The 12,997-nt window shown below is 41.7% G+C and overlaps 1 protein-coding gene across 1 annotated transcript in view; it reads right to left on the minus strand.

Annotated features, from left to right (window-relative positions):
• Positions 1-9,819, minus strand: part of NOCT (nocturnin) — a 39,760-nt gene extending 29,941 nt beyond the window's left edge. The window contains exon 1 of the mRNA XM_020967487.2: positions 9,059-9,819. Coding sequence (XP_020823146.1) covers positions 9,059-9,323 — 265 coding nt within the window. The 5' untranslated portion in view covers positions 9,324-9,819. The remainder of the gene's footprint in view (positions 1-9,058) is intronic.
• Positions 9,820-12,997: the final 3,178 nt, after the last annotated feature.

A 12,997-nucleotide genomic window follows, 5' to 3' on the forward strand; every position in this document is an offset into this window, starting at 1 on the left:
CTTGTAAAGGGGAAAAACTGGATCCTTCTTTCCCAGGGCCTTTCCCAAATCTAGCTGCTGAATCCTTCCCAAACAGTCCCCTCGTACACCCTGTACTGCATTTGCTCCTGATTCAGTTTGAAATTCACTGCAATAACATTTGTTGGCACAACATGTGGCACATTGTCCAATGACTAACTTTCACAGACTTAGCCCTTCTCAGCAATGCAAGGATCTAAGCCATCTCCAAAAGACTCATGATGGAGAATGCTATCCACATCCAGGGAAAGAACTATGGAGTCTGAATGCAGACGGAAGCATATTATTTGTTCTCTTTTTTTTTCATTGTTGTTTTATTTCTTCTTTCTCATGGTTCCTCTCATTGATTCTAATTCTTCTTTAGAACATGACTAATGTGAAAATGTTTAATATGTATGTATATGTTGAGACTATATCAGATTGCATGGCCTTCCTGGGGAGGGGGAGAAAATTTAAAACTCAAAAGCTTACGAAGTGAATGTTAAACTAAAAATAAATAAATTAAAAAAATAATAATGGGCTTCCCCACCAGGGTGGAGCCTGAACTAGATTGGGGAGAAAGTTAATTCAATGTCATTACCAGCAATGTTCTTCAGAGACTGACAACTTACAGACTTCTGAAAAAAATTCTGGTCCCAATTCAATAATTGATCATTAACATAAGAGAGAAATAATCATTTCTCTCAAGAGGAACGTGTCTACTGGGGAGTCTTGTCCGGGTTGGACTGTTGCAATTTGACCTCATTTGGGAGTGTCTGGGTAGAAGAATTTGGACTTGATGATGAGGAAGGGACCAGCAGGCAAGAAAGGTCTTGAGCAGGGGTGTGGCATTCAGTTTAGATGAAACCTTAAACGCCTACTGTATTCAAAGTCAAAGGCAGTATGGAATAGTGGATATAATATTGCCCTAGGAGTTAGAAAAATGTGGGTTCAAATCATGCCTCTCACACAGACTGTATGACCCTAGACCAGTCATTTAACCTCTCATGGACTCAATTTCCTCATTCACAAAATAAACGTGATGATCTCTAAGGTCCCTCCCTTACTGTTCTGAATTTGTGTTTCTTTCATTCTATGAAATGGAGTTAAGGAGGGAGTGCGTTCCAGGCATAGAGAACAGATTTGTGCAGGTGCATTCAGACAAGAGTTGGTATGTCAGACACTGAGAAATACAAAGTCACTTCTGAGGGTAGGTTTTTTTTATCTGTAAAATGAGAGGGTTGGAATAACCTAGCTGACCTCTGAGTTTCCTTCCATCTCCAGGTCTATAATAGGGTAGAATATTCAAAGAGAAACTTACTTAGTGATAAGGGTTTAAAAAAGGGTTTAAAAAAACATTAAATTCTTCAGTTTTCAAAAGAAAAATCTAGACCCTTATTGTAAATTTAGATTGAATGAAAACGTAAATGTCATCATGACGTGACACTTCTAGGTAGCATAGTACAAAGAGTGTTGGGACTTGGTACATAGTACAAAGAGTCCCAGTTTCTCCTCAATTTAGTTCAGACTCCACGCAGGTGGGGAAGCCCAATTATTTTTTTAAAAATTTATTTGTTTTTAGTTTTCAACATTCACTCTCATAAGCTTTGAGTTTTAAATTTTCTCCCCCTTCCTTCCCTTTCCCCTCCCCAAAAGGGCATGCAATGTAATATAGGCTCTACACCTAAATTCAAATTAAACATTTTCACATAAATTGTGTTCTAAAGAAGAATTAGGACCAAAGACAGGGACTATAAGAAAGAAGAAACAAAACAAAACAACAACGGAAAAAAAGAGCAAATAGCATGCTTCAATCTGCATTCAGACTCCATAGTTCTTTCTCTGGATGTGGATAGCATTTTCCATCATGAATCTATCGGAATTGTCTTAGATCCTCGCATTGCTGAGAAGAGCTTAAGTCTATCAAAGTCAGTCATTGAACAATGTGGCTGTTACTGTGTACAATGTTCTGGTTCTGCTCACTCAGCATCAGTTCATGTAAGTCTTTGCTGGTTTTTCTGAAATCTGCCTGCTCATCATTTCTTATAGCACAATAGTATTCCATTACAATCATATACCACAACTTGTTCAGCCATTCCCCAATTGCTGGAAATTCCCTCAATCTCCAAGTCTTGGCCACCACAAAAAGGGGAAGCCCATTATTACATTCTATATAGGTATAGGTGGGAATAAATTCTTTGATTAGATTGCCCAAGGCTGGGCAATTTACAAGTAAATGACATAATCAAAGTTACCCCCCCCATTAGAAGAGGTCCATCTCTCATTTTAATAGTCATTCTCTCATTGTTAACCAATCAGAGCTGACTGCCACCCTCAGGAACACTCATTCTCTTAAGGGCCAGTAAACTTGAGCCCCACCACCATGATTGGTCTTTGGCATTTGAGACTGACCCATTTTATTGGTAATATGCTAGCATTATTAATAAAATGATTAATTACCCAGAAACTATGTCTCTCAATGTTTTTAAATGTCACATTCTGCAGTTAGAATGATCTGCTCCAAGTCCTCTCCCATGTTCATTCCCACCTTTGGGCCAATGATCAAGCTATTTCACCACCTAGAATTTGTTTTTCTCCAAGCTTCTCCAGACAACTTCTACTCCTTTCTTCTCTTGGTATCACGAAACTGAACACCTGATTTACATTTCATTTCTGTTATTACTCCTTCTTTCCTTGGGCTATGGACTTTTTGAGGGCAGAGACCACATTTTTTTGCCCACAATAGACCCTCTCTCCCCAGGTGTACTGGAATAGACTGCAAATGGCACAGTACAAACGTGCCTAGTACATGGACATGTTTAATAAATGCTGGTTGCTTGACTGATTTAAAGAGCACTGCATTTGGAGTCAGAAAACCTGGGTTCAAATCCCAGCTCTGCTACTTTGTGTGTGGCCTTCAGTAAGTTGTTTCATCTATCTCAACCTCATTTTTCTCATCTGTAAAATGGGAGCAGTTCTTGACTCCTGGGTACTGATGACAAACATGCCTCTCCCCTCTCAACAGAGAGGGAATATATGGCATATGTGGAATAAGGCATATATAAAAGCCAACATGGTCAATCCTTTTGCTTAACTTTGTCCTAAAAGAGGATTCTATGGGGAAAGAATGAGAAACTTTTTGTTTAAAAGCATCCATAACACAATAAATAACCTAAGGGTACTAGATTTCATTATTTCTAAGGTCCCTTCGAGCTCTAAATCTAGGACCTTGTGCTGGTACCTTCCCCCCAAGAAGACCTGCAGTGGCTAACAACTGGACAATTTTCCCTCCCTTCCCAATTTCTGGAATGATCACCAATGGGAGTGAATAGCATGGAAGGGAGATCTATAACATTAAGCTCCTCACTCCTCCCAGTTTCTATTTTAAGAGAAATTTTAAAAATTTATCCAAAAGAAAAGATTGGAAAAGACCCAGAGGTGAACAAGTAATATTTGTAGATTGGCTGATAAAGATTTCTCTCCTTTATTCTGGTGATGAGGATAAAGGGTCCTGTAGGTATTACACTCTCAATATATTTATCTAGAAGGCAGGAAAATTGAAGCACGGTCTCACAGGGTGCTGTCTGGCTCTAGCAGACTGACGATGTGGTGAAATGAATGCTGGAGCCAGAGTCAGAAGACCTGGGTTTAAATCCTAGCTTTGTTTCTAACTAGTGGTAAGTGACTCACTTTCATCTTCTGTAAAATGGGGGTGGTGGTGGTGGTGGTGGTGGAGGTGGGGCTGAACTAGTCTAGAGGTGTCTATCTGTGGTAACCTTGATCTATCAGGCTATTATTTCTACTCTTCTCATCTTCTGACATTCAGGCTATATTACCTACCAGATGTTTCAGAGGTTCACACACAGGGTTTATATTTTTGTAAAACAAAGAAACCAACTTAGAAGCTTTATCCAGCTAGAGACCTCATGAATATTGCTTGCAGGCAAGGGACACAGTCCTCCCACAGGCCAGAACAATTTACTCTCAACAAATAAATTACAACCTTGTCCATCACCTTCCCCTTCCTCCTAAACTGTTGACTCACACAAACTAAGTATGGCTGCTTAATCCAGACATTATTTGCCTTTAGGTTTGCAGGAAGAAAAAAGGGACAAGAGAAAAAATGCAGCCCATCCCTTTGTTGTAGAGGGAGGGGGAGGAGGAACAAGATTTCTGGCAAGAGCAAGATTTCAAACCCACTGCTATTCATTCCCTGATCTGTATTTTAGCCACTTTATCTTGAAGTGGTGTTTTTTAGGCAAACTGCTTTATGATCTCTGAGTTCTGTCAAAGGGACAGTCCTGGGGTTTAGAGTCTGTAAATCATGAGTGTAAAGCAGGAACATGAGAAAGTAGTTATCAACAAGAGGAAGTAATAATGCTGGCTCACATTTATATATAGCTCTCCAAGGTTACGAAATGTTTTGTTCTTCTCAATGATTACTTGTTCTTGACAGTGTCATTCAAGGTATCATCATTAACATAACTCAACAAATATTCATGTCCTGCACAAAGTACTCTGCTAAATTGTGGGGGGAGGTACAAAAAAAGACCGGGAACTGCCCCTCCCTCAAGGAGCTTCCATTCTATTCCACTATTACATCCATTTTACAATCCAAACAGTGAGTTCCTACTGTGTGCAGTGCTAGTAGCTGAGGAAGATGAAAGGTATAGATGATATGGTCTCAATCCTCACAGAGCTTGGTAGGACATAAACCCACAGATAACTAATACGAACATTATCTAAGTATCATCAGAGAGGTGAAAATACTCATGGTGAAATCAGAAGGCAAAATTTTCATTTGGTTTTAAAATTTTGTGAAGAATTTAACTGAAAAGGAAGGTCTAGTGATGGGGAATGACTTGAGTACACAAAAAGGGGACAAAGCATGAGGTTTTGTGTGTGTGTGTGTGTGTGTGTGTGTGTGTGTGTAAGAAGACCAGAGAATAATCCAGTTTGGTGGGAACGAGTGCATGGAAGGAGGTTATGGGGTTCACTTGGTTCACTAGAGCAGTTGGGTCAAACTCAAAAAGAAAGGAGAGTCACAACTCTCCTAGATGTAAAGATCCCAGCAGCCCCATATTGAATCCTGACTTAGAAAACACAAATTAACATTATCTATATTGTACTATGTTTATTTATTTTGTTAAGTTGTTCCCAATTACATTTTAATCCGATTTTGATGTACTGGGGAATGACTCCTTGAAGTTAGGGATGGTCTTTTGCCTCTTTTTGTATCCCCAGCACTTAGCAAAGTGCCAGGCTCATAGTAGGCATTTAATAAAAGTTTATCAACTGACTTTTTTTATGTTATGGGATTCTTTGGTAGTCCAGTGAAACTTATGGACCCCTTGTGAGAAAAATGTTTTTAAATGCATAAATTAAAACACACAGGATCACAAAGAAACATGTACCCAAACAAGAAACATGCAAGGCAATCTAGATGTCACAAAATGTACCAGCAGATTGCTCTGGGGTGGGGCCAGGCTCAAGGGATGACTTCTGTTCCAGGAGCAAAAGAAACCACTTACGTTGAAATAGTTTTTTAAAATTTCATGGACCTCAGTTTAAGAACTCCTACTCTTGCAAGTGAGTTAGGATTGTGGAGGGACAGCCCTGCAGGCCAAGCAAGAATTTGAATTCCTTTGTACAAGTGCAGTCCTCCACTTAGAAAAACTTTCCCTCAATCTCTACTGAAACACATTCATCCGTCCCTGCCCAGCTCAAAAGTCATCCTTTGCTCCTGGAACAGAAGTCATCCCTTGAGCCTGGCCCCACCCCAGAGCAATCTGCTGGTACATTTTGTGACATCTAGATTGCCTTGTATGTTTCTTGTTTGGGTACATGTTTTATGAGCTCACCTGGATTGAGGTTGTTTGAAGTGGGGACTTTACCTTATATGACTTAGTGTCTCCCACAGCCCTAGCGGCATTTTTATATGATGCAGGTGCTGAGCATTTGTGGGTGAATGAATATATAGATGAATGGATGTTATTTCAGATACCAGGTGGAAATAAAATAAAGTTGACAAGCCTTTAGGAGTTCATTCTTCAAGGACGTGTAATGTCACCTGGGCTGGTACCTCTACTCTATAACTTAGTGGATGGATTTCAAGATATGTGGAGGGTGAAACATCCATGAACCTGGGACCATCCTCTGAATGTGGCTAGGTTTGTCAAGAGACATTCATTTCCTCTCCAGACCCATACTTAAAGCCTTTCCAGGTGGACAGAATCTGCTGACAGAGCTTGTGCTCTGTTAGCTTCATGGAACTCAGGGTTCCATAATGTGCCATCTTCGGATCAATAGCCTGAGAACCAGTTCAACATGTATAGTACAAAATGTTCCCTTTACAGAGAGATTTTAAACAAGGAAATAGCTATTTTAAAAAGAATCAGTGTGTAGAAAAATAACTGGAAATTGGAAGGCTTGCTTTCTAATGGTTCCAATATAATGTAAATCAGTGAAAGCAGAGATCATTCCTTTTTTTTGGGGGGGGGAAGAAGGTCTTCATTATCTTTAACACGTAACAAAGTCAGTGACTGAATATAGCAGTTATCAATAAATATTTGTGGGGTTGAACTGAACAAGAGAAGGCAGTGTGCCATCGTAGAAAGAGCAATGGATTTTGAAGTCTGGGATGTGGATTCAAGTCTCAGTTCTGCTGCTTGATCAGACCTTTTAAGTAATTTTCCCCTCTCCAGTCCTCAATTTGTTCTTCTGTAAAATGAATAGGCTAGATTGGATTTCTCAGGTCCCTTCAAGCTGTAACTCTCTGTGAGTCCATGAAAGCTCCTTCTTGTTTAACTGTCTGGCACAATGATTAAACATTTCTCTCCTTCATAGTCGCTCACTGTTGAGGGCGGCCCTCCACATGAGTATAGGCATGGAGGACTCTCCTAGTTTCAAGCTTCCTTCTTTTCATTTTCCTGACCTCAGATCTTTTTCACAGTAAAGACTCTTTTCAAATTCCCAGGGAAAAGCATCCCAGGCTAACAGAAAGACAACACTGGATGTCTTAATTAACACTCCTTTCATAACCAGGATGCCTCTCAGTAACAGTGTTATTCTGTCTCCCCTAGCCGTCACCCCCAAAACCAGCTAATGGTGTCTCTGCCTCCTAGGGGACTAGACATGTATCACTTTCTACAGCATCAAGTTGGCCTAAAGTGCAGGCCTCTCCTAATGGGATACAAAAAGGCGCTAAGAGGTTTGTTATCTACAGGGTCAGGAAAGAAAGACTCAGCTAGAGCAGCTTCATTATAATTTATAGACATCACAGCCTCTTTCAGAAAAATAATGCAACATTCGTGTCCATTTAAAGTTTTCAACATTAACCCTTCCCAGCAATACAAGGATCTAAGACATCTCCAAAGGCCTCATGATGGAAAATGCTATCCCACATCCAAAGAAAGAACTATGGAATTTGAACGCAGATCAAAGCATACTATTTGCTATTTTTTTCTCTTCTGTTGAGTTTTGTTTCCTCTTTCTGGTGGTTCCTCCTATTGGTTCTAATTCTTACTTACAACATGACTAATGTGAAAATATGTTTCATAGGAATGTATATGTATAGCCTATATCAGATTGTGCACTGTCTTGGGGAGGAAGGGGGAGAAAAATTTTAAACTCAAAAGCATATGTTTTCAATAGCTCGTTCTTAAAAATTATTGCTGAATGAGGTCTTACACTGAAATGTCCTACCCTCCCAACGTTTATCAACAATTTCAGAACACATTTAAATAACATTTGCTACATCTAACCTCAGATGATAATTTTTAGTTACTAAAAGAAAGCTACATTTCTTCTAATACATTTTCCCAGCTCTGCAATTTGGCATACTTGTTCCTTACAATATAACTGAGGTTGGAAATGAAACTCCAAAGAACTGTTTCATAATACTTAAGTCTTAAATACCAATACCTTAGTTTTAACAGGAAGGAAAGTTAATGACAGAGGATGCCCATTCTGTGAAATCAAAAATTTTAACTGAAAAAAAAATATGCTTATTAGGTATGTGACTTGTAGACCCTTTCCTGTTCCCCTCCCCCCAGGTAGAATATGAGGCAAAAGGAAAGGGAAGTTTCTGGTTTCATTAAGATAATCGTAAAATCATTTCTCAGAATACAGATATTTCAACCTTTGCAAATTCTTAATCAGGGAACTACGAACAACAAAGAAACAATTATCTGATGAAGAGGAGATCACAAGAAATGCTCACTATCCCAACAAAAGCAAAATGAGTTAAGTCTGAACTAGATACATACCAGTAATCAGGATAGTAACTAAATAGCAGTACAAAGAAACTCATCGTTTAAAAATTAAGAATTGAGACTGGACAAGTGATTTCACTGGCCCAGGGTAAGAAGACTTTCAGTAAGAACACTCCCTCTAATAAGGCAGGTCAGCACTTTTTCTGCAACGTATAGTTTCTCATGCCCCCAAGCATGCAGAGATTAAATGACTTGCCTAGGGTCACACAGACAATATTTGTCATAAATGGGATCAGGCTGCTGAGACTAAAATCAGTGAAATGTAGGACAAATGATTGTTTTGGAATCAAACACTTTGGCCTTAACTTAGACTCAGAACTATCACTGACAAAAAGATATTTATACAAAATTGCAGCTAAGGATGTTTAAAAGAGCTAACCAGCACAGTTCTGAGAGACACACTGCCATCTTTTAAAAGAGGAAATCTAAGAAAGGTACCGAAGCAAACACACGGCTGAAACCAGTGTGTCCAAGTACCAAATAAGGGACACCCTGTTCCTGTTCTATGTGATGTAAGACCTAAGCAAAGGTAGGGTCCGTTCAACAACAAGCAACCTTTGATTACGTTATTTCGGACTTCTCCAGGAGAGAATCTGACTCCCAATCAACCTGGTTAGACAGGCTGGCTGGCTGACTGGTAAGCAGACAGGGGCTTCCCATTCATTCCCAGGCGTCTTCCAGTCGCCGGGGCAAGAACGCGCGTTCCACTCTGTCCCTGGGGTTCTATGCGCCCGCTGGCCGAGTTCCACAAAAGGAACCTTGCCGCCGCGAACGTTCCATGCACTCACCTGTCCTGGAGGACGCACTCCCGGGACCAGAAGCCAGCTCGGTCGCCGCCAGGTAAGGTGGTGGTGGTGGTGGTGGTGGAACAGGAGGACGATGGAGAGCGGTAGGAGGAGCACCGGTCTCAGACAGGGACCGAGGGGATTGGGATCGCGGAGGCGCGGGGGGCGAAGGGGATTGCTTCCGCAGCCTGGAGGCGGATACGCAGCAGAGGCTGGACACGTCTCTCTGGAGCAGGGCCGAGCAAAAACGGGTCGGGCTCTGATACATTCCGCGAGGGCGCGAACCGGTCGATGGCACTAGACCGCCAGGCGACCCAGGACACCACCGAGCACCGGTCCGGAGCGGGAGGGAAGGATGGAGGGAGAGAGGAAGGGAAGGATGGATGGAGGGAGGGCTGCTGCTGCTGCTGCTCGGGGAGGCGGGGGCCGCAGGAGGGGCTGGGCTCAGAGCTGCCCGGCTGCTACCGCAGCCCCCGCAGCCTCCTCCATCAGCATTCACCGTAGGCTCCCGACGCCCGCACAATGGAGCCGGGGCCGGGAATGCAAGCGCAGGGGAAAAGTTGTGCCGGCGAGCGGCTGAGGCGAGCCCTCTTCTCCCTCTCTAAGGCTCCTCTCCTCCTCGGGGCCAGCAGGACAGAGAGCAGCTGGAGCGGGCGCAGCAGGGAGAGCAGAGCCAGCAGCGGTGGTGGCGGCGGCGGCGGCGGCGACAGCAGCAACGACTGCTGGGCGCACCTCGAAGGCTAGAAGGCTTAAGCGGGAGGGGTAGCGCAGGGCCTTGACGAAATGGGCTGCTACCAAGCAGGAAGGGGAGGGGTGTTCTGGGAAGATGGGCCCCACGCCCCAGCCGGACTCGGCTTCCCGGGCGGGGCACTACACAGTCCTAGAAAGAAAAACTTGTTTATCTGATTGAACATCAAGGGTTACTAGGTTTCTGGGAGGATAAAGGGCCAGTTTCGGGGTTTGCAAACTAAAATCTCCCCCCTTCCGGTCTCTGGAATGGAAGCGCTCTCCCCAGGCCGGGTGTCCCAAGCTGGTTCTGCGGCAGGGGCCCAGAGAAAGTGCGTGCGTGTATCTGTGTGTTTCTCTGTGTGTCTGAACATGAACTAGAGCAAAGGTCACAGAGCCCCAGGGCACGCATTATATGTCCGTGGCTTTTCTGTTATGTTGCCCACGGCTCACACTTGTCACAAGCTCTCCAGAATGCTTTTCGAAGCACCTTAATACTTTTTGATGGGTCTGTGATCTCATTGATGTGGGCACTTCTTTCAGCGATGCAGATTGTAATCCATCAATGCTTTCCCCTCTAAGTCTTTCCAAGTGCTGGGCTCCTCAATTATACTTGGGTACCAGTGTAGCACCAGGGCTATCTGATGTTCCTCGATCTTGCTCTTTTTCTGCTTATAAATCCTTTTGATGAAGTATTTTACACCCCTTCCTGGTCTTTGTGCTCCAAATCATAATTGGTAATATACTTCAGTCTCTTCTTGTTCATCATCGACTAGATTTTTCCAGTGTGGATAGTTAAACTAAACTTGGGAGATGGAATGACAAGTAATCTACTTTGGCTGAAACTTACAGTGAGTGCTAAATTCTAAATGCTGATTGATAGATGGATTGAATGAAGGAGAAGAATGCCACATGTCTGGAAAAGTAGGCTGGAACCAAGCTGAGGAACCTATAAAGCAAACAACACAAAACCATTTGCAAATGGGAGCATTTGGAGGGACTCAATCCCCTCTCCATCCCCACTGCCGTGCGAGAAAAAACTGGCAAAGCACTGAGTCTGTAATCAGAGGACTTGGATTCAAGTCACAACTCTGTCACATACCTCTTAGCTGTGAAAATTTGGGCAAATCACTTAACCTCTCCAGGCATTCATTTCCTCCTCTGACTAGGTGGCTTCTGAGATTTCTTCTCCTCTGAATTCAATGATCTCTAGGTTGAATTCTTCTGTTTGAACTTAATGCTGGGCCTCCTTTATGACAGCAGCAAAGACCTTTGGCAAATCTGTGCCTCCCTTGACATTAGTAACCAGAGATTATTGAACAAAGTTATCTCTGTTTCTGTGTCTGTAAAAAATAAAATCTTATATGGTCTTAAGGTATATATGGACCTTAAGGTTGTAATAATAGCCAAGTACCAAAGGGAGTGTGTAGGTAGATTAGTATAAACCCAGCACCTGAGCCTGGGAGTCTAAAGAGATGACAAATCCTATCACCCTTCACTGCCTGGGTTTCCCAATCTGTAAGATGGAAAAAATAATACTTGCTTTGTCAATTATGCATTATATAGGATAACATGTATAATGTTTTTTGAAAAATTAAGAAAAAATATAATTTAAGAATACCTCAAGGGATCAAGTAGATTTTTGTGTCAAATTGACACAAATTGTCAAAATATTTCTCCTAGTATTCTTTTGAAGTGTAGTTATTATTAAAAGCACCTCAAAAGTTGTGCTTTCCTTAGGAGGTTGTTATACACACACAAACACATATGAAGCATGCTATGTTTTTTCATGCAGAAAATTATAAAAAATTGGAGCATTTGTTTTCTCTTGTGTATAACAGTTTTATCAAGATTTACAGAGTTTAAAGAGAATAGTTATTGGAGTCTGCCACCAGAATTCTCTGTTTGAAGCCTCATCATGGCTTGGGTTCTTGAAGGCTATGCTGGCATTGTGTAGGCCCTGGTGTAGCAGATATAAAATAACTGATCTTGGAGTCAGGAAAATTTATGTTCAAAGCTTGCCTCTGACCCTGGGGCAAGTCCACTTAAAGTCATTTAACCTCAGTTTCTTCATCTGTAGAATGGGAATATTTATAATAGCAATCTCATTGTGAGGCTCACATGAGATCATGTATCTAAAAGCACTTTGTAAACTTTAAAGGGCTATTTAAATATCTATGATTGTTTCAAATTTTAATATTATCCTTACTAAGCTATAAAGCATTTGAATATGGGCTAAGTGACTGATGGACTTCCTTCTGAGGACTGGTCAAACCATAATGTTCTGTTTGGAAAGACTTATCATGGGGTTGCCCACAGGTTAAGGGCATTTTGGGCCATGGACGCTAGCAAAGATGTTCCTCCATGTTGAAAAGGAGGTGCAATCTGCATAGGTGAAGGGAACGGCCACATCTGTGACACCCCAGATTCTTGAGGAAGAAATTATCCAGTTGGAGCCTGTCCATGACAACTCATTATCTCCCATTTCTCTATTCCTTTCCTCACAAAAACTCCACGAAGGGGGTCGGGTTTAGAATTGTTGTTCCTAAAATGGGATGCTACTCCTAAACTTATGCCTGTTTCAACTGTGCCAACTGAAGTAAGACAGGACCACAAACATCTTGAACATTATCTGGAAAATTAAAGGATTTCCTTTTACTTTTTATATTGGGAAGGGGTGCACCAATTGAAGAGTTAGGAAGAGTAACATTGAAGAGTAAGGATGAAATCTGCCATTCTGAAGGGCCTGGGAGAAGGGTCTAGTTCTCAGGTTCTTGTGAATTTGGGGTTCAGTTAACCATAGCTGGAAGAGTTAGGTGTGTGGCTATGCCAGAGCCCAAGAAAACAAGAGTCCCAGGGGATTATGTTTTGCATTTGAACAGGAAGCTAATTGAAATGGCCTGCAAATATGTGCATTAAATCCTTCTGAGACTCTTATCCCTCACATCCTTTACTACAAAGACCTTTTTTTTTTTTTCAGGGGCCTTGCAGCAGGTGTTTTTTATCCAGGCATCCACAGGATCTTTAGCTTTTTTGTTGTTGTTGTTTTCTTCTTTGAAATAATAATAGACACCCAACTCCAGTCTATATAATTTAGAAATTTGTATCAGGGTAGAAGTAAAAATTTTAGGTTCTATTTTTGAGTTTCATTCAAATAAGTAAATAAGTAAAAAAACCACAGGAGAGAGGAAGTCTCACCCCACCCTCCTCCTTAGT

Source organism: Phascolarctos cinereus, unplaced genomic scaffold (assembly GCF_003287225.1).
Source record: "Phascolarctos cinereus isolate Bilbo 61053 unplaced genomic scaffold, phaCin_HiC Scaffold_9;HRSCAF=440, whole genome shotgun sequence".
Taxonomy (NCBI): domain Eukaryota; kingdom Metazoa; phylum Chordata; class Mammalia; order Diprotodontia; family Phascolarctidae; genus Phascolarctos; species Phascolarctos cinereus.